This window comes from Camelina sativa, chromosome 19 (assembly GCF_030686135.1).
Source record: "Camelina sativa cultivar CO46 ecotype springtype chromosome 19, ASM3068613v1".
Lineage (NCBI taxonomy): Eukaryota > Viridiplantae > Streptophyta > Magnoliopsida > Brassicales > Brassicaceae > Camelina > Camelina sativa.
Window position 1 is genome coordinate 9,752,205 of NC_141898.1, and position 22,024 is coordinate 9,774,228.

The 22,024-nt window shown below is 35.7% G+C and overlaps 2 protein-coding genes, 1 non-coding gene and 2 pseudogenes across 5 annotated transcripts; all 5 read right to left on the bottom strand.

Annotated features, from left to right (window-relative positions):
• Positions 1–228: 228 nt before the first annotated feature.
• Positions 229–2,658, bottom strand: LOC104765860 (mediator of RNA polymerase II transcription subunit 31-like). The gene is made up of 6 exons (XM_010489640.2): positions 1,699–2,658; positions 1,449–1,588; positions 1,199–1,252; positions 1,021–1,118; positions 810–906; positions 229–496 (listed from the first exon to the last, which is right to left on the bottom strand). The coding sequence occupies exons 2-6, from the start codon at positions 1,463–1,465 to the stop codon at positions 478–480; spliced, it is 285 nt and encodes a 94-aa protein (XP_010487942.1). The 5' UTR covers positions 1,466–1,588; positions 1,699–2,658; the 3' UTR covers positions 229–477.
• A 5,042-nt stretch (positions 2,659–7,700) lies between these two features.
• Positions 7,701–8,897, bottom strand: LOC104765862 (F-box protein At3g19880 pseudogene; annotated as a pseudogene).
• Positions 8,898–10,643: 1,746 nt separating this feature from the next.
• On the bottom strand, positions 10,644–11,811 carry LOC109130812 (F-box/kelch-repeat protein At4g05080-like). The gene is given in 5 exon segments (XM_087501042.1): positions 10,644–10,837; positions 10,840–11,227; positions 11,229–11,308; positions 11,311–11,775; positions 11,778–11,811. Coding segments are annotated over 5 exon segments (1,161 nt in total).
• Positions 11,812–13,079: 1,268 nt separating this feature from the next.
• LOC104767663 (F-box protein At3g19890 pseudogene) lies at positions 13,080–14,571 on the bottom strand (annotated as a pseudogene). 2 transcript variants are annotated; one of them, XR_015590478.1, is made up of 2 exons: positions 14,251–14,571; positions 13,080–14,132 (listed from the first exon to the last, which is right to left on the bottom strand). The product of XR_015590478.1 is annotated as an F-box protein At3g19890 pseudogene, transcript variant X2 (transcript). The 2 variants fall into 2 exon arrangements; XR_015590477.1 differs by having other exon boundaries at positions 13,080–14,535.
• A 3,144-nt stretch (positions 14,572–17,715) lies between these two features.
• On the bottom strand, positions 17,716–17,822 carry LOC147920371 (small nucleolar RNA R71). Its single transcript, XR_015591927.1, has one exon. It is a non-coding gene; the product is annotated as a small nucleolar RNA R71 (small nucleolar RNA).
• Between the last annotated feature and the right edge of the window lie 4,202 nt (positions 17,823–22,024).

Sequence of the window (22,024 nt, forward strand, 5' to 3'; positions counted from 1 at the left end):
ATAGCAGTACAGAAATGCTATGTTATCCCGCTTTTCAAATTTTTAAAGATAATGTTATAAGTCATTTTACACGCTATGTTAAGAGTTTTTACCGTAATTATATCATAGCACTAATCGAATGCTATAATATATTTTATTGGATCACAAAATTCATGCTGTTTTATTTATTATTATAATTTTTTTTTCAAAATTTATTTAAATATATTTATATTTTTACATTTCATAAAATAATCAACATACATAACATAAATTACATTAACCAAAATAAGTCTTACATAACAAAGTGTCACCAAGTCTAAAACAAAATAAAATTAACATTAAAAAGAATAGAAACACTATTTGACATGTACATGTAACCCATCCAAGCCTTTCTTACTTGTAGCAAAGGCTCTCTTTTAGCTGCTCACTTAGCGTTTCTAGAAACAGTCCAATGAACAGCTACTAGTTCACTTTGAATATATGAAAAAGACATGTTAGTTATCCTCTCCATATGTATCTGCTCATATGAAACAAAAGAATCGTGAGAAGCCACAATATGCCATTAACCCTATAAGCAAATAGCAATCACATAGAGATAAATAAACCATAAATTGTAAGTGTTACCTATACATGAGCGGAAACCTACAAAACTTATTATTTAACGTTACAACATGTTCAAATAGACAACTAACAGATATGGGCAATGTGGGAACCTATACCAAGACATAAACACAAAAACATAATGAAACGGATAAAACAAGCAGAGCAATAAGATATATTCCAAACCTTCATATGACTACCAAAACTTCCAATAAGATATTCCAACTCACATTATGAACTTGATGTACTCTGGTCGCTGCCAATATTGAAGATAGTTCAAGTATTCAATAAATGCTTCATCTTCAAAATACTGATTCTGTGCCAGGTCTACAAAACAGCATAACCCAAAGGATAAGGGCAAACACTTAAAAAAGCACAAAGACTAAACCCTAGAACAAATCCTCATAAACTATAGAAGGGAAAAGAAGAAGAGAAACTAACAGTGGATGTAAGTAGGATTGGCGAGACATTGAATGAATTCAAGTTCCAGTAAGAACTGTTGCCTTCCACCGTCGGGATCCTTGTAAGTTTTCTTTGGCCTGTAGATATGTGAATTAAACAACTAAAGAGTAGATTGAAACATATGAAAGAGTACAGAAGAGGAAGAAGATGAACCCACGGGGATGGAATCTCTGATGTATCATCATCAATCTCCTCGGGAGAAACAGTGAACCTAAATCAACCAAAAACAAGAATCGAATTTTGGATTTCTCAAGCGGAATCAGAAAAAGCTTCACACACCCACATTAGATCGACTGAGAGAACAGACAGAGAGGAGGACTATTTATGGTGGTTCTGATTTCTGAATTTAAGTTTGGGTTATCCACCAAAGTACTAAACCGGTTCTGATTAAAATTGAAAATACAAACCTTATTTTCTTGCGCATCGTTGCTTTGCTAAGATCATAAGGCTTCTTTTGGCTAAAATTGTGCCTCCACCAAGACCTAAAACTGTGCCTCCACCAAAGGCTTGTTCCACTTATCCGCTCATACTTTCCATCTCCATTGACCTAAATAAGAACAAGTTTAAGTAAGTAAAATCGCTGATGTAGTTGCAAACAAAAACCATAGTTATATAATCCAGATTCTCTGTATGTCCTCGAGAAACAATCTACAATACCTCTGTACACAAAACTATTGCTGAAGCGACTTAGACTCATCACTTAAATCCTGCAAGCGTTGTGCACTAAAACAAGAAAAAATTAACAAGCTTATGTCATGAGAGAAATAGGCATATCATATAGGTCATCCAATACCATAGATACCATTCAATATATCGACCTCTCCAGAAAAGCATATAATAAAGAGAAATGTTGAACAATCAAAAGCTTAACCCATCTATTGATTTACAAGCAATCAAAATACTAAAACTTTGAAACCGAATCTGAACCATATCCATCGCAAAGAGAGTAAATCAGTCTCGAGATCTAATCATTCATCTAAACACAAAAAGGTACAAATCACAGAGAAGAACAAGAAAAAACATACAAATACGAACCTGGAGCTTAAGTAGTTGAAAGAAAGTTGAAAAAGTGGATGACTTTGTTGTTAAGGTAGCTTGAAATCTCGCAAACTCGGATTTGGATGGAGAAAGATAATAAGAGAAGGAAGCAAATAAAAATTGAGGTAGAGGGAGACATAACAATTCGTGTTAATCACTTTTTTGCCGAGATATGACATCGGAATGGACGCGAAATGAGGCCACCGACGAGCTTCACGGTGGAGTCTATGGTGGACTCAAAAAGACCTAGATTTCAATTTGGCGAAGAAAAATTTTCTGATGTTTTGTTCGTCTCGTCGTACAGAGAAGGGATAAGGTTTTATTTTTGCTGTAAACGTGGCATTTAAATTTTTTGGTTCTGTTGACAAAAAAAAAAATTGGATCTGAAACGCGCTTAAACGAAAATTTTCATCTAAGTAATAGCGGAATAAACGATTTTAGGTTCTCGCTTAACGAATTTTTATCTTAGCGTTTATCTAGTGCTATTATATAGTAATTAAAAAAAAAGTCTATTTTTCATAGCAGTTAGAGAAAATGAGCTATAATCTACTGCTATCAATGTGGACTTTTCTTGTAGTGAAAATAAGCAAATAGTAACAAACATTGGAACATGTTTTAAACAAAGAATTAGGATCAAGTCTGCTTTTTTAACATAAACCACTACCGAGCAATAGCCGAAAGACGTTGTATTGCTGTCCCTAAAACTCTAATCTGTTGATAAATCAAACTAATGATGTTATATCCGAAAAAAAAGAGTAGATACTTTTAAACAATAACAAAATCATATATTTAAGAATATACCATAAATGTTGGGATATTATTAGCACCATTCATAATCTTTCTGCAACAATAATCAATAACTGCAAATATTAATATGATTTTCTGAATCAGATATATAATTTTAATAATCTTTCTTATAAAAATGTAAACAATACCTGTTTTTCACCATACGATCCTCGGTAAAATCATCTAAATAATGTTTTATTTTTAATGAAGCATAAGAAATAGTTATAAATATTAACAAAAGAATTTTGAATTTAACAACTTACCTTTTATCAACGATGACAAATAAAAATGTTCAATAGTCTTCGCCACCTCTACCTATTGCATTATGTTTATTTATTAGAGCCACAAACACATGAATAAAATTCAATAACAATGATAGAATAGTTTACTATTTAAATTACCAAACATATCTCATTAATATTAGCATCTTCAGAAGCTTTCCTGCAACTATAAAATGAGCCTTTTAATTTAGCATCATCAAGGTATAAAGAATTAAGTTTTACGTATACCAAAAAACAAAATACCTAGATATCTTGTGCGGGAACATAGAACTAAGATCACGACCATCTACTAACTCACCTGAAATATAAGAATTAATTAGTATAATTAGTTTTTACAAAACTTTAAATAAATCAAGAAACATATACAATATAATATAAGAAGTAAAGAAACCATACATAAAGTTTTGGTAATACTCGAACTTGCGTCCCAAACAAATACTACAGAAAGAGGATATGAATCATTAGAATACGAACACGAATACGAAGAACCATATAAAGGATCATCAAGACTATAATACATATATAATTTCAAGAACATGAGAGAATTTTAGGGTTTTTTCTTTTTTAAAGATTTCGAATTATGGAGAATGGTTAGGGTTATACCTATTTATATATTAGTTAACAAACTATAATTTTAGGGTTTCGAATAGGTCGGTATATTTTGATTGGGTTTTATATAAAGCCCATTATTTTAGGTTTTAGGGTTTTTTAATTTATAAAATCACGTTTTGGCGATTATATATATTAGATATTTTAAAATTTTAATTTTTTATAATTTTCTTAATTAATTTAAAGGGTAAAAAGGTCCAGTTTTGAATCTCATTAATGGCAAACTAGTAATCTTAAGTCTGAGGATGAATGTGGTGCGTTTCAGCAACCTAAATAGAGAAAAAAACTTGTCTGATTTTTTTTAAGACTACACGACGTCAATTTTTGTGAGATTGGCTGTGAGCTCTTTCGACTTCTCCTTAATATATTAGATTTCTTGGAGATTGAACCTCATTGAACAAAGCCTATGATTCAACATCGTGAACCCCAGAAACTGCTGTTTTGGTTCTCCTGTACATAGAATCCGATTTTTGGATAAAGTGTTCCATCCTTTGCAAGTGGCTCTCACAGCTCCCAGAGAAGTTATCTTAACCTTGGACAATATCTCTTCTACCAAATCCTGCCAAAGATCACTCATCGAGGTCATTTTTCTCAAATAAGAAAACTAGGGTTTCTAAATTTCACGTTTGCCCAGTATATTGCGTAACATTTCTTGCCCAATTTTTTTCTTCTTTTATAACCTAGATAGATATTTTATTTTACGCCTCAAAAGAGTTAAATATACAAAAAAAAAAAAAAAAAAACTATATATGGGTAATATATACATAGTCTTCAGTTACGGAAAACATTAATTCTTTCGATCTAAATTGTTCTCTGTACAAAACATCTTAACGCTTCAAGATATCTGGTTCAAGCTAAAAGAACTAAAGAAGTGCACTTCAAGATTCATTATCATCAACTATTCAACTTGTGTTTTCCAAAAACTGGTATAGTTGCGATCCGTAAGCTTCTGGGTAACACAAAAGCTCGATTGCTCCTTCCATTGAGCTCCGATCCCTCATGTGAGTGAAAAATAATGAACAAATGAGAAGAACTTTAAGATGTTTTTGTATTACTTTTTCTCCTTCTCGTCTTACAAAGGTGTGCTCATACAACTTTTATAGTATTAATTAATCAAACTCCTAAATTGTTTATCATTTTTCCTTTAGCTACATGCGTGATACTTGATGAGATCCCGCTCATCAAGGGTGACATCTGATTGTTTCTGAGCAGTGAGAAGATGGGAAAGATAAAGATGTTTATGTTTCTGCCGCCTAAGTATCATCTGCTATTTGAAATTGGAAGATGAAAAAGGATCGACATTGCTTGCTGCATATATTTAAGAACAGATCATGGCATTTGCTTAGCTTATCTTATTATATAAAGTTGAGTTTTGAAAATTAGTCATTAACAAAATTTTGACATGTGTCAAATTATCAATCTCATATTTTGATATCTCTAAAAATTAATATTTAATAGGAGAAATTTGATTACAGCAAAAATAAAATATTTTGTTTAAAAAATATTAGTAATATAAATAGATAATTATCAAAAACTACAGACTTTATTAAAAAATACAAAGTTTTTTAAAATAATTATAAGTAGATTATATATATATATATTTCATAAAATTTTAAGTTATTAATTCTACAAAAAAAAATAGAAAAAGAGATTAAGTAAAATATACAGTTAATTATAAGTTCTAAATTTTGTAATACTCATCACTTCTATATAAACTTATATCGTCTCATATTTAAATAATTTATTCAAAAACACTGTTTTTAACTTTGTTTAACTGGGAAACGTTTTTTAATGGGAAGGTAAATTTTTCTTATTTTTTAGACCAAAATTTTCTCCTACTTTCTAATTTTTCAGTTGGGAATATGTAAGATTAATATGTTGACCCAAAAAAAATAATTAATGTATGCATCTTCTTTTCGTAATAGTGTATTTTAAATTTTATTGTAACATTTTTAGACTGTTTTATTTAATTTATATTTTCATCTTTGAATTATGTAGGATTCATATATTACAATGCTTCTAATTTTCTATTGTTTCTTTAATTATGTCAAATTAAGTTTTTTCTAATTTCTCAACCTTGATTGGTTGGTCATAAATCCTTTTTTTTGTAAACATAATTGTTACCATTATACATTCAATTCCAAAGGGAGATAACGAGTAGAAGCCCATGAATCTAATGGATAGATAAAATATGCTAATCAAACACAAACTTACAACAAACATAGATAGATAGATTAGAAAAACATAAATCATTGTTGATAGATCCATAGGAGCTCAAAGACTGTGCACCCTGGTTTGCGGAAAGGTTTAAAAGAATTGATTTGGTCACATATGTCACCAAAATGCACTTATTTTTCCGGTCAGGGTCCTGAGAAAACTTCATGATGGCTGACCTTCCTGGAAGTGATTGTCTGAATTGTGCGAGTGAGGACAAAACACAGGAAAATATCATTTGTTCATTTGTAGGGTCGGTAAACAAGTTTTTAAAACCTCTCATATGTAACAAACCGGTCATTGAATATTGATGGGTCCACAGGCCGAGAATAGATGTAGGGCTCACTTAGGAAGGTGGGTCCATGGACTGAGAGTGGACATGGGCTCACTAAGCAAGGTGGCGGTTGAGATATTACACATACAGAGGCTACATCATGGTGTGTCAAAGACATTTTCATGAATACATTGTGACATGTGAAAAAGGTTTTTACTTTCATTGTTTGTCAGAGAAGACTATTTGAGATAGCAAAAAGACGTGAACATGTTCTCTCCACACAGGAGGAGGGCAGAGCCGAAGTTCTCTCTGTGGTGGAGAAGGTTGGACACAAGGTTATCTCCCCAAGGGAGGAATGTGGAGGAGGTTGGACGCAAGGTTATCTCTCCAAGGGAGGAAGGCGGAGCCAAGGTTCTCTTTATGGTGGAAGAGGTTGGACGCAAGCTTCTTTCCATAAGGGATGAGGATGGAACCGAAGTTTTCTCCATGATGGTCATACATTATTGTGATGATACATTATTGATTAGTATATTATGTAATATAGTTTTTCTTCATAATGTTTTTTGAGCCAACAATTTTAGTAATTAAAAAACTATGCAGAAGTGAAAGTAAAATATTTGGCTTAATGTGTCCATATAGACATTTTATAGGTGTTGATAAATAATATATTTGTAACATAAAGTATATTTAGGTGGATGAAATATACTTTTAATAGTAATATACATAAAAAATTTGTAAATAGATATAAATTAGTGAATTATAACAAAAATAAAATATATAAATAAATACAAAAAATTATAATATATTTTGTTAAATTTAATTTAATTTATAAAATTTTAATTTAACATCTTGTTTTAGTAGTAGGAGTGACTTTTTTACTGCTTTTTTTTATTCTTTTGACCCGCACCTACACAAAGTTACCAAAACGTACAAACACAAAAAAAGCGAGAGGATATTGTATTGTTCCGAAATTTGTTCTAATTGGTATAATTAATGAAGAATTTGACTTTAATTGGTGGAGAAGACCTTTTTTACTCATGCCTGAATAAAATGAAAGAAGTCTAAAGTTAATTTGCCATCTTCTACTTCACTTTGTATCATAGATATGCTTGATCTTCGATCTTATCTATGGAATACTTTTTTTTAATTGGTGGATACTTTTTTTTTTTTTTACTAAATGGAATCAGGGAACACAATTTGTTTCAAATTCTCTTAATAAAGTTTCAAACCATCTGATTGTCTAGTCTTGTTCAAAGAACAATGCAAAAGAAAAGACAAAAAAGAAATCGAACGAAAAGATGCGCTCATACAACTTTTATAGTACTAATCGAACTCCTAAATTGTTTGTCATTTTTCCTTTAGCTACATACATGCTAAGTCTTTGTTTAAGGAAAAGAGATACTATCATCGTAAAATAAGCTATAAATTCTTGAATATACAGAGTACGTCATCATTAATTAGACCTTAATTGCTGCATGGTTTTGCTTCCTCTTCTTCTCTTTGTTTTTGTTCAGTTCCTTCTTCCTCTTCTTCTTATTCTCTCTCCTTTTGGGTACTGCAGTTTGGTTAATTTTCACTAAACTTGGAACGTAAGAGCTAGAACATAGAAGCGGGCTACGAGATGTTTTAACTTCTCCAAGATACACTTCTTTAAAGTAACTATCTTCTCCAACGATGTAAGCTTTTTGGTAGCCTTTGGGTAATTCGTCGCTAAAAAACACCGCGAGTTTCTTCTCTTCGTCGATGAAGAAACTGTCGTGATATCTATGAAACAGAAAATCAAAACCACGAAGTGGCTCAAAATAAACTTTTAAAAAGGGGATCCACGACACCTCATTGGGCTCTATCTTAGTAGTAACCCAAATCTTTATCATATGCAATGGATCACGGTGTTGATATAACGCAGCGAGTTTCTCTTCTTTAACACAAGATACAGCACCCCAATCTCCAAAATCATCAGCATCATCAGGCGGCTGAAACGGTAGATCAAGCAACTTTCCAAATCTCTCTTCCGTAAAATCAAAGCAGATTAAAAAATCATCGGAATCTGAATCTGAAAGTATAGACCAAAAGTAAGTATTTCCATGTACTGATACACCCTGCCGATAACAGACTATATACCAGTTGGGAATGACACGAAAATCTCTCCATGAGTTAGACTTCAAATCATAAACTTCGTAGTAGCCCTGGTCATCATCAAAAAACCTCAGTATCTTGTGGTTCTTGTTCTTGTCAAATCCAAGGGCATACATGGATTCTGTTTCTGTTTTGAGGTCGATCAATCTGAGTTGTCCTAAATACGGATTCCATACCTCGAGCTTTGATGACTTGTCCCTTGTGACACTGACACATAACAATAAGCCGGCGCAGTAAAAGACCTTAGATAACTTGACTTGATACATTGATATACCAACCAAGTCTTCACCATCTTCGTTGAGGATTCCATGGAGGTTGAACCTCATCGAACAAAGCCTATGATCATACATCATGAACCCCAGAAACTGATGTCTTGGTTCTCCTGTACATAGAATCCGATCTTTGGATAAAGTGTTTCATCCTTTGCAAGTGGCTCTCACTGCTCCAAGAGAAGTTATCGGAACCTTGGACAATATCTCTTCTACCAAATCCTGCGAAAGATCTCTCATCGACGTCATTTTTCTCAAATAAGAAAACTAGGGTTTCTAACTTTCACGTTTGCCCACTAATATATTGCGTAGCGTAACACATCTTGCCCAATCTTTTTCTTCTTTTATAACCTAGATAGATATTTTCTAAGCCTCAAAAGTGTTAAATATACAAAAAAAAAAAAAAAATAATAATGGAAATATTTTCTCACGATATATAGTAATATATATATATATATATATATATATACATAGTCTTCCGTTACGAAAAGCTTTCTTGCGATCTAAATCGTTGTCTCTGTACAACACATCTTAACACTTCAAGATCTCTGGTTCAAGCGAAAAGAAGTGCACTTCAAGATTCATTAATTATCATCAACTTGTGTTTTCCAAAAACAGGTATAGTTGCGATCCGTAAGCTTTTGGGTAAAACGAAAGCTCGATTACTCCTTCCTTTGAGCTCCGATCCTCCATGTGAGTACTGAGTAATGTTTGTACCGGGGGATTATACAGTTTAAACAAATAAGATTTAGTGGGAAAGAGCGAGCAAGTTCTTTATTAATCGGGGAAAACGTGAGATCGTCACTTAAACAAGTCGTATTAGAGCTTGTTAGTCCACAGACGAACTAGTAAGCTTAAAATGACGAACTGAAAACAAGACGAGTTATACGAAAGATAATAGCAATTTTCGATGCAAAGTATTGCTCTGTGGGTATTGTCCGCGGGTCAGGATGGTGATCCCAATAAATGCTTTCTCTTTTTATAGGAGACTGTTGACCTAGGAGAGTTTAGGGTTTCCTTCACGAATTCCCGAGATTGCCCTTTTGCGGGAATTAATGACTTGTTTCCAATCTTGTCGGGCCGAGAATACAACTAACGAATCTCGTTGGGCCGAGTGGCATGTTGGGCGTAGCCCATATCCAACAAGTAATAACAGATAAAAGGAGAAGAACGAGAAGGTGAAAAATAAAGAACAAATGAGAAGAACTTTTAGATGTTTTTGTATTACTTTTTCTCATTCTCGTCTTACAAAGGTGTGCTCATACAACTTTTGTAGTACTAATCAAACTCCTAAATTTTTTTGTCATTTTTCCTTTAGCTACATACATGCTCATCAAGGGTGACATTTGATTGTTTCTGAGTCGAGGGAAGATTGGGAAAGATAAAGAAGTTCACGTTTCTGCTGCCTAAATATCATCTGTTGTTTGAAATTGGAAGATGAAGAAAGATCGATATTGGTGCATATAAGAACAGATCATGGCCTTTGCTTAGCTTATGTTGATATTACTTTGACGTTTTATTTTTGTAGTAGGAGTTACTGCCTTTTCTTATTCTTTTGACCCGCACCTACACAAAGTTACCAAAAAGAACAAACACAAAAAGTCAGAGGAAGTTGTGTTGTTTCGAAAATTTGTTTTAAATTGGTATAATGAATGATTTGATTTTAATTGGTGGAGCAGAACTTTTATTCATGCCTGAGTAAAATGAAAGAAGTCTAAAGTTAATTTGCATCTTCTACATCACTTTGATTAATAATAGATATGCTTCATCTTCAATCATATTTATGATATTTTTTTAATAAATGAAATCAGAGACACCATAATCTGTCTGTTTAATCAAAAAGTAACAAAATAATAATCGTCTAGTCATGTTCAAAGAACAATGCAAAAGTAAAGACAAAAAAAAATCGAATGAAAAGATAAATTAAGCTATCATCCTAAAATAATTAAGTTTTCTTGTTTCCTTTTGACCGGTAGCGATTAGACGTTGTTGTGTTTAGTTCTTTTTCATTCTCTTCCACTCTTTTATGTTGCTCTTCCACTTCCTGTTCCTCTCACGTCTTGCAATTGGGTCATCGATTTGCACTAAACTTGGAGCATAACAGCTAGAGCACATAAGTGGGGCATGAAATGTTTTAAATTTTCCATGAGTCACTTTTTTCAAGTATCCTTTATCTCCAATGATGTAAGATTAGTCGTTTTGTAGATGTCAGATTCAGCTAAATCAAAAACCACGGCGAGTTTCTTCTCAACGTCAATGAAGAAACAGCTATTTCCATAAAAATGAAAATCAAGACCAACCAGTGGCTTAATGTCAACTTTTATGAAGAGGGTCCACGACACATCATCGGGCACTATCTTAGTGGTAATCCAAACCTCAATCATAGATGTATGACATTGTTGATATAAAGCTGCTAGTTTCTCTTCTTTAACACAAGAAAAATTCCTCGAACCGAACGGCAAAAAATGAAATTTTCCAAATATTTCTGCTGTAAAATCAAAACAGATTAAGAAATAAGGGTCATCAGATGCATATCCTTCAGCTACTCTTCTTTCTCTTGTCCAAAAGTACGTATTCCCATTCTACCGATTCACCCAACTTATCACAATCAATATCCCATTTGGGAATGACAGTAAAAGTCCTCCATGAACTAGAGATGGATCGTAAATTTCGTAGTAGCCTTGGTTATTATTGAAAAACTTCAATATCTTGTGGTTCTTGTTCTTGTCATATCCTAGGGCATACGTGGATCGTGTTCTTGTTTTGAGATGGATCCACTTGGTTTGTCCCAGATACGGGTTCCAAATCACTAGCCTTGAGTTATCCATGGTGACACATAACAATAAACCGTCGCAGTGATAGATTTGAGATATCTGGACATGATTAATAAAATTACCTATCTCCTTTACTGATGGGTTAACGAATTCTTCATCACTTTCTTCGTGGAGGATTCCATGGAGATTGAACCTCATTGAACAAAGCTTATACTTCTTCATCATGAATCCTAGAAACTGATGCTTTGGTTCTCCTTTACATAGAATCCGTTTTTTGGATAAAGCGTTCCATCCTTTGCAAGTGGATCTCACTGCTCCAAGAGAAGTTATCGGTACCTTACACAATATCTCCTCACCAAATCCTGCGTAAGATCCGACAACATAGTCATTGTTTTCAAGTAAGTATGCAGAAAATTAGGGTTTACAACTTTCAAGCTTGCCCACTTTTTTTTACGACTAATATGTATATATGCTTTTTCTCGTAACCTAAAAACAAGTCTTAATTGCCCACAAAGTGCCTTTCAAAATAAGTTTCACTAAGATTGATATGGTAGTTTCATTAAATTAGTTTAATGGAAACTGCCGTATTTGTATTTTAAACTTTCCACAACTCAACAACCACATCAACCAAAGCTTATATAAAACCTTCAAAACTTCTAGATATCAAAACTCGCTTGTAGCCCACACTTAATTACTTGCCCGTTTTGATTGTCCAAGCTTGCCTTATCACCGTTGATTAATACACCTTAATATATTACTATGACTACTAGAGCTTTTTTTTAGTATTCATTGATTAATGATAGTTTTAGCACTAAATAGGAGGCAAACCCCGCTGTAACAGTCAGCAAAGACTCGGTCAGTGAAACTGCTTGAAGTCCCTGCGGAAACCTTAAGGGCATTTTGTGGTGGCTATCAGCGCGGAGAACAGCATGTGAACATTGTAAGAGACTGGAGGAATCATCCAAACCTTGTGTTAAAGGAGGAGGGAGAAGAAAAGGGTCACACAAATGCATATCGATCTACTTCATCCTATTCCTAAACAGAGGCCTCTCTTCTTCTGACATACATTAGATATGGAGATGATCGAGAGGTTCTTATGATGAAGAGCAGAGGGAAAACGGGAAAGATAAAGATTTTTTTGATGCATGTTTCTGCGTCGGAGATATCATCTGACGTTTGAAATGGAAGATCGGCATTGGTGATTATATTGAAATGGAAGATCGGCATTGGTGATATAAGAACAGATCATTTGCTTCTTAGCTTATATTGATGATTACTCAGAACTGAAGCTTTGTTTTGCAGTAGCACAGAATTTTACTGTTTTGTCTTGTTATTTTGGCGCACCTACAATCCTACATAAAGGGACACAAATTATTTTGTTTTGAGAAATTCTATCCTATATTTTTATTGGGAGAAGGAAGAAATTAGTGCAAGTGGAGAAGGACTTGTATTAAACTCGTGCCTGCATGAAATGAGTCTAAAGTTAATTTACATCTACTACATCACTTTGTATATATGATAATAGTTGATGTTGTCTATGTTAGATCGTCAACCATGTATATCTCTTTTCCTTAAACAAATGGAATCAGATCGAACACCAGTAGTATACTTGTATCAAAATCTGTTAGTTATGCCTGTAAGAAATTAGGCAGTAAAGAGGAAAGGACTAAGTTTCTGATTATCTAAAACTGTTTCAACCAAACGGAAATGAAATAGTTCTTGACTAGTCTTGTTCAAAGGACATTGCAAAAAGAAATAACAAAAACAAACAAACACTAATGAAAAGGAGATGCATGAAAAAGAAAAAAAAAGAAAGAAGAAGATTGTATTACTATTGTTGAGTAGTAGTACTCTCTTTCAACTTATGTTCTTCCTCTTCCTCTTCTTATCTTGCGTCGTTTTGCGTCCAGCATTTTGGTTGATTTGCACTCCTTCATTTTGGTTGATTTGCACTCCTTCATTTTGGTTGATATTCTCTAAACTTGGAACATAAGAGCCACAGCACAAAAGCGTGCTACGATACCCGTCCACCTCCACAGCTTCTCTAAGAGCCACTTTTCTCAAGTATCCCTTCTCTCCAACGACGTAAGCTGTGTGGTAACAGCGTTTCTTCTTGGTCCTTTTATCAGATTTCCCGTCTAAGTTAAAAACCACGGCAAGTTTCTTCTCTTCGTCAATAAAGAAACTGCCAGCTTCATCTTCACGTTGAAAACCAAACCTAATGAGTGGTTTCATATCAACTTTAAAAAACTTGCTCCACGACACCTCACTGGGCTCAATCTTAGTAGTTATCCAAACCTCCATCTCACGTGTATCCCAGCTCTGATATAACACCGCGAGTTTCTCTTTTCCAACACAAGAAATAGTCCCAATGTAGTTCCTACGATGCTTAAACGGCACATCAAGAAAGTCTTCAAACTTCTCCGTCGTAAAGTCAAAACACAGCAAGTAATCAACACGATACTTAGCTTTTACTCCTTTCTCTTTAGTCAAGAAGTAAGCATTTCCATTTAAGGCCACGCCGCGGTGGTAAGAATCTATTTCCCAGTCTGGGAGATGATCTAGTTCCCCCCATGATCCAGACTCGAGATTGTAAACTTTGTACTCGTAATAATCATCGTACAACCTCAAGATCTTGTGGCTCTTGTCCTTGTCGTAACCGAGAGCAAACATGTCTGTTTCATGGTAAGGTTCTTCGAGATGTATCCACCTGTTTTGACCCGAATACGGATTCCAAACCACGAGACTTGAGTTATCCCTTGCTACGCATAACACTAACCCATCGGAATAAAACACTTTAGAGATGTCGATTTGGTTATCAAAATTACCTCCGTTAATCTCCTTGATAGATGGACGAACAAAGTCTTCACCGAGTATTCCCTGGAGATTGAATGTCATCAACAAAAACCTATGGTCCATCACCAAGAACCCCAGAAACTGCTGCTTTGTTTCTGCGTTACACAAGAGCCGATCTTTGGATGAGGCGTTCCATTGTTTCCGAGTGGATCTTACTGCTCCTAGAGAAGTTATCGGAGCCCTACACAGTATCTCGTCTACCAACTCCTGCGAAAGATCAGACATCATCGTCATTGTTGTCAAATGGGAATTTAGGTTTTTTGTTTTTCCCCTTTCAACTTACACGGTTGCCCAATTCCCCTGTACGCCTCCACTCTCTTATATACGCGGCTATTAGATAAAGTTATATATATATATATATATTTTTTTTCTAATACGTTATCTAATCATTATATATGTATATTCAAATCATTAGCATTAGTGAATTACTCGATCGAGTCAGTATAATCAATCACATTTACTTCTGTGATTGTGTTAGTGGATCCCTATGACTGTATTAGTGGATCCTATAACTGCTCCTAAAGAAGTTGAAGGAACCGTAATTAGAGAGACTGCCGCCACTATAGATAAATAATTACAAATTAGGGATTTAAAAATAATTTCCCTCTAAATGTTTTTCCTTCTTTTTAATAACTTTCAAATTAAAAAGATATATAATGTGATTTCTTATCTTCAAACTTATATAGATAAATAAATTGAAATTAGTAAAACATGGAAACGTCCAAATGGAATGGACTACACTTCAACAAAAAGAGAAACAACTTTTTTTTTTTCACTCTATACAAAACATTTTTAACATATTCAATTAATGGACTACACTTCAAGGTAAGGCTGCAAAATGAAAAAAAAAAACAAAAGTTTCTCTCTCTTCTCTCTCTCAAATTTTCCAGAGAAAGAAACTAGTATCGGCGTTTTATTCCGCCATCTGCTTTGCTCCGACGAGGTAGTCCGATGGGTTAAACCAGCTTCAAACCATCCAACACCAGCTTCTTTTGCGGTTGTTTGGATTGGGTTTTGGTTTCGGCATGCGTTGGCCTCCTCGGCGATGTTATGTCCGGCTTTGGTTCCGGCATGCGTTGGTCTCCTCGGCGATGTTATGTTCGGCTTTGGTTCTGGCACGCGTTGGTCCCCTCGACGATGCTATGTCTGGCTTTGCTTCCGGCATGCGTTGGTCACCTCGACGATGCTATGTCCGGCTTTGATTCCGCTTTTGCATCCGGTTTATTCCGGTCAAGGAAAATATGGCTATGAATTATGGGATGCTCAATTCGAAGAAAGTTTCTAAGGGCTGTGCTTTGCCGGAAGAATATCAAGCTTCGACTTCAACTTGATGGGTCTCTATTTTATAGGATTTTAACCATGGTTTTCACACTTGTTTTGAGTCTTTTATTAGGTTCTAGTGTGTTTTTAGAGTCTTTTTAATCTTGTGTGAGTCTTTACAGGTTCTAGGTGACTTTAGAAGGAAACTGAATGTTTTGGAGATGAAAACAAGCATCTGAAGCTAATTTGGTGAAAACTGATCGAAATAGCAAGCAAATGATTTTCACACTTGTTTTGAGTCTTTTATTAGGTTCTAGTGTGTTTTTAGAGTCTTTTTAGTCTTGTGTGAGTCTTTACAGGTTCTAGGTGACTTTAGAAGGAAACTGAATGTTTTGGAGATGAAAACAAGCATCTGAAGCTAATTTGGTGAAAACTGATCGAAATAGCAAGCAGATAGAGCAAACAGAGAAAAGCATCCAGGATCGGCTGATCCGTATTCGGGATCGACCAGTCTCGTACCCAAAGCATGTTTTCCTTTTTCGTTTTAAACCGATTTTTAGGGTTTTATTTTGATATTTAAGTTAGAGGCACGGCTCCAGAGGCATAAGCTTTATTTTTCTGAGACTATTTTGTATTGAGAGCTGGGGAAAAAGATCTCTAATCCTTCTTGACACTTTGGAGAAGATTTCTAAACCCTATTTCTATTCTTTTGCAATTCAATTATGTTTTCTTCATATTTGATTTGTGGTTGCTGTTGTTCTATGTCTGAGTAGTATCTATGTTAGGTTTCGGGTTTCATAAGGGTTTCTATGATTAATTGATGCTAGGTTTGTTAGATTAGGGATTGATCTTATTGTTCTTTATCTATTGTTGATCTTAATGCTTAAGCTAGATTGATCACCTAGATTAAGATCTTAGGTTCAATTCATCGGGGCACCAAAAGTGTTGTTGAGTTGCTGGAAAAGAACTTAGATGAGCAAGGTGATCCTTAGCCAACGAAGGTTGAAGTTAAGGCACCTTGTGAACAGATTCAAACTTGAACTTATTGCTTGCTAGGATTGCTAGATTCAAACGACGATTTAGAATTTAATCAATTCCTTGCATAGATAACTAACGCTGCGACAATAGGTTAGTTTTACATTCGAGATTTGAGTTCAAGAATTGTGTTTAATGCATCCCTATCTAATTATCTAAATTCGTGATCGTAATCCCTAATGATTCCATGCACCCAATGTTTTCCTTTTTGATTTAAAAACAACTTATTTACTTTTTGTTTTTGATTTATTACTTGTTTCACAAATTTCCTATTTTGTCTTAGCTATATTTGATCTTGATAATTTCATAGTGCAATTGCTTGGTCCCTGTGGATTCGATCCTGAAGTGTTACAACGATACCACTAGATCGTGGTGGAGTACACATTAGGTTATTAATTGACCTGTTGATCAATTTGGCGCCGTTGCCGGGGACCAAAACGTTGCCTTTGAAATTTTAGATTCAAGTTTAGTCTAAGTTCTGTTTTATTTGTATTTACTAATTTGTTCTTGTGTTCTTTCTCTTGTGTTTTAGGTGCATGCAAACAAGGAGCCACAAGCCTACTGATTTGCGTAATCTGCGAAACGAAGAGTTAGCACAGCTTGAACGAGAGAACCGAAAAGCAAAAGCCCAGTCAGACACTATGGACGACAGAAACAACGCTGAAATTCGTCAACCTAACCCTCAAGAGGTTCTTGTTCCGCCTCCTCCTCCTGCACCACAAAGACAAGTTCCACAAGAGCAGAATGCAGCTGAGCTGAACCCACCATCAAGACGAACTACTTTGAGGGATGAAGAAGCTCACAACAGGCTATTTGCGAATCGATCTGCGATTCAACCTCCTACTCCTGCGAGACAAGATTATGAGATTAAGCATAGCCTGATCAATTTGGTCAAGAATCGTATGTTTAATGGATTAGCATCAGAGAGCCCTCTAGACCATATTGAAGCTTTTGAGAGATTGGCTAGTACTACAAGGTCTAATGGAGTTCCATATGATTATCTCATGTTGACTTTGTTCCAATTCTCTTTAGGAGATAAGGCTTTGAGATGGCTAAATCTCTTGGACCGAGGATCACTTACCACTTGGGCACATTGTAGAGCACAATTTCTGAACCACTTCTACACTAAGTCACGATCAGCTATGTTAAGGAGCAAGATCACTACCTTCTCAAAAGGTGGTACATAGTCTTTTTGTGAAGCGTGGGAGAGATTCAAGGAGTATATGAGGGACTATCCTCATCATGGCTTTTCACAAGAGAATCTTATGAACATCTTCTATGGAGGAATTGACCAAGAGTACCAGATGGCCCTTGATACCGCCATCAGAGGAGATTTTTCTACTAACACTGCCACAGAGGCAAACCTCTTGATCGAAAACCTTGCAGCGAGTAACAGCAATCATAGTCATGAGTATGATCGTTTTGTACGTGTTGTTAGCTCCATGAATACAGATGTTATTAAGAGTCTCACTGCCAAGGTAGACCTTCTTTTGAAGAGAGATCAGCAAGCTGTCAACATGTGCGATGGGCAGACAAGTGCGTATCAGAAAGTTGGAGTAAATTCCGGTTTTGAGGGAACAGAGGAGCTGAACTATGTAGGAGGACAAGGGAACTATCATAATCATGGGTTTAATCAGAATTATAGAAACCATCCTAATCTCTCTTACAGAAGCACCAACGTTGAGAATCCTCAAGATCAAGTGTATCCTCCACATAATCAACAAGGTAATTTCTCGCAAGGATTTCAGAACAAAGGTGCTGGATTTAATAACTCAAATGTCCAAGGATACCACGCTCCATCTACAGCTTCACAAGATAACAAACTCGAATTAATGATGCAAGCACTGCTGGAGAGCCATAAGAAAAGTTCTGCTGAGATTAATGTCAAGATTGATAGCATGTACAATGATTTGAATGGGAAATTTGAGAGGTTGAGTTCACGTGTTGATTCCATTGAAAAGAGAGTCTCTGCTATTTCTTCTAGCTCTAAGAATAAAGAGTCATGCAATGCTATCACACTCCTTGATGGGATCGAAGATGGGCTGAGTTGTGCTGTGATCAACTCATATTTGGCTTCCGCAGAGCCAGGATCGATCGGTCTTGGGCCTAGATCGACCAATCCTATTTATTCTGATATTTCGAGTATGATCCCCAGAGAAGTTGGATCGACCGATCCCCTATATAGATCGGCCGATCCGGTCGTTGTTGCAGAGTCTTTCTCAGAAAATTCCAGACTGACAGCTTCTTTTGTTGAACGACCGCTCCATGCTGCAAGGATGGGGATTTCCGACTCGACTACTCCTAATATGAATACCAAGGAATCACTTCATGTGGAACCAAAGCCCTATAGGCCACAAATTCTTTTTCCAAGAAGACATGAGAAGAAACCTCTGGATGAAAAAGTATGATCGGTACAAAGAAGTTATGAGAGAGTTCACCGCTAACATTCCTTTTACAGAGGCAGTAAAGCATATCTCTTTGTTTAAGAAGGTTTACAATGATGTTGTGGTTGAAGAAAAGGATTTGGTGGAGGTTAAGGCGTTTTTTGCTCGAGAGAAGAGCATTCATGCTCCAGTTTTGAAAAGACTACCAAAGTTAGAGGATCCAGGAAAATTTGTTGTTCCATGCTCCATCCTAGGAGTGAACTTTGAGGACTCCCTTTGTGACACTAGATCCAGTGTGAACGTAATGTCTAAGGCTGTTGCAGAGAGGTTGGGGATTGATGATATGAAGGCTTCTCAGGTCTCTCTAAAGTTTGCAAATGCTGTCACCACGACTCCACAAGGCTTCATTAATAATTTAGATGTTCGAGTTGGGAGTTGCTTGGTTGCTACAGATTTTCATGTTGTGGAAATGAGCGAAGGTTCTGTTATGCCTTTGATTCTTGGGAGACCTTTCCTAGCAACAGTAGGAGCAGTTGTTGACTTGCCTAATAAGAGGATCACTTTCTCTAACATTGATGATAAAATCTTCTACAACGCAATCACTGCAAATGAAGCTATACGACATGGCTCTTGTCTAGTTGTAGAACATGAGAAGAAGGTGGATGTCATGATAATGGGAGAGAGTGCTGATAAGAATGAGGTCAACGAAGTCCTGGATGGAGACACTCATTCTTCTGAGAAAAGGTCTAAGAGGGTTAAGAAGAGAGACAAGCCGAGGATAGAGAGAGTAATACCAGATCTTCACATAACCTTGGTACCCCAGAAATATTTTAGAGACACCATTGAGTACAAGGTGAAGTGTAAAGGAATATCTCGGCCTTTCTCTAAAGTTAAAGCCATCCTTACTCCAGAGTTTAAAGAAAAATGCCAAGAAGCAATGGATGGTATGCTGCAAAAGACTTTGGAGCTTAAGTTGACGAATTGGAGAGATTGTTCTGATATGAGTTCTCATCCTCCCATCACTTGACACCTGAAACTACGGTCAAGCTATAGACCTTAAACAAGCGCTTATGGGAGGCAACCCATAGGGTTTGTGTTGGCTTATCCTTAAATTTTTATTTGTCTTAGGATTTTGGTTTTGTTTTTAGGATTTATTATGGTGAAATCACGTCCAATGTTAAGTGTTTTCAGGAACAGGTTCCAAACGCAGAAGATGCGAAATTTTTTGTTCCAAGAGCTTCAGATCGGTCGATCCTCCTTAAAGATCGGTCAATCCCGGTGGTTTTCTGCGGGTGTCTCTAAGTTCAATAATGTTGCAGATCGGTCGATCTCACCCTGAGACCGATCGATCCCCACCCTTGCCAACACCACTCCAACACCAGATGCGAGATCACCGGTTTTTGTTTCTTGTCCTTACTTTTTCTTTTTCAATTTTCTTTGTCGGATTCGTTCTTTTCTTGGTTTTGCTTTCACACCGAGACGGTGTGAAGTAAGTCCGGGGGAGGGATGTCTCCAAGTTACTAATGTCGTTTTCTTTGGTTGTTTCCTTTTGATTTTTCGAGTCTTTGAGTCATTTTCTTATTTTTATCGAGTCTAATAAAAATTTTTGGGAAACTATGATCATTTCTAGGAATATTTTGCTTTGAACTAACACTCTTATGATTGCTTTAGTACTTTTGATTTTTGAATGAAGCTTCGAATGAACATGAGTAGTCTCAACACGCTCCAAAAGACCCTCACCAAAGAGAACACTAAGATGATTCGATGTTGTCTCTAGCTTTGTAAGGACTTAACCGGATTTAACTTCTTGCCGTGGGACTTGGTATACATCGGACAAGACTCCTCCCTTAAGCCTTACAAGACATGCATCTCCTCACAAATTATGCTTCCCCTCTCTCTTCCCTTCACTACTCAATAAATAAAATAAAAAAAAAGAAAAGTAAAGAAGAAAGAAAGAAAGAAGAAGATGATTTAGGTAATAAAGAAGTGAACCGAGGGTTGTGCGTAAACCCGTGCATCCTTCAGAATTCATGGAAACCTGTCCGTAAGAAAAGAACAAGGGATTGATAAAAAAAAATACAATGATACCCTAGAAAATTAGGGAGAAATCAATCCTTTGGAAGTGAGAAAAGAGAGAGGAAAGGGAGCATATGTAGGAAGTCTTGGGCATTAAAAGGTTGAAGGAGTCAATAAGTTCAGTGATCGATATTCCCTCGGTGAGACCACACATTTTCACTAATCTGATTTAGAGAGACAACAATGGGGATGCGGAAGGTTCTTTAAGGTTGTGGAGTTCAGAGTAGGGAGTGTTGATCCTAATCATGGGCAGAGTACAAAAGTAGTTCTTAATTTGATTTGATGAAGAGTGCAAAGCAGCGGTTTCCAAGATTATGTGAGTTTCCACTTTCAAACATTTTCTTTGTTCCTGAATTTTTGTCTGTTCTTGCTTGAGGACAAGCAAAGATTCAAGTCCGGGGGAATTGATGTGTCAGTATTTTATAAGATTTTAACCATGGTTTTCACACTTGTTTTGAGTCTTTTATTAGGTCCTAGTGTGTTTCTAGAGTCTTTTTAGTCTTGTGTGAGTCTTTACAGGTTCTAGGTGACTTTGGAAGGAAACTGAATGTTTTGGGGATGAAGACAAGCATCTGAAGCTATTTTGGTGAAGACTGATCGAAATAGCAAGCAGATAGAGCAAACAGAGAAAAGCATCCAGGATCGGCTGATCCGCATTCGGGATCGACCAGTTCCGTACCCGAAGCAAGTTTTCCTTTTTCGTTTTAAACTGACTTTTAGGGTTTTATTTTGATATTTAAGTTAGAGGCACGGCCTCCAGAGGCATAAGCTTTATTTTTCTGAGACTATTTTGTATTGAGAGCTGGGGGAGAAGATCTCTAATCCTTCTTGACACTTTGGAGAAGATTTCTAAACCCTATTTCTATTCTTTTGCAATTCAATTATGTTTTCTTCATATTTGATTTGTGGTTGTTGTTGTTCTATGTCTGAGTAGTCTCTCTGTTGGGTTTCGGGTTTCATAAGGGTTTCTATGATTAATTGATGCTAGGTT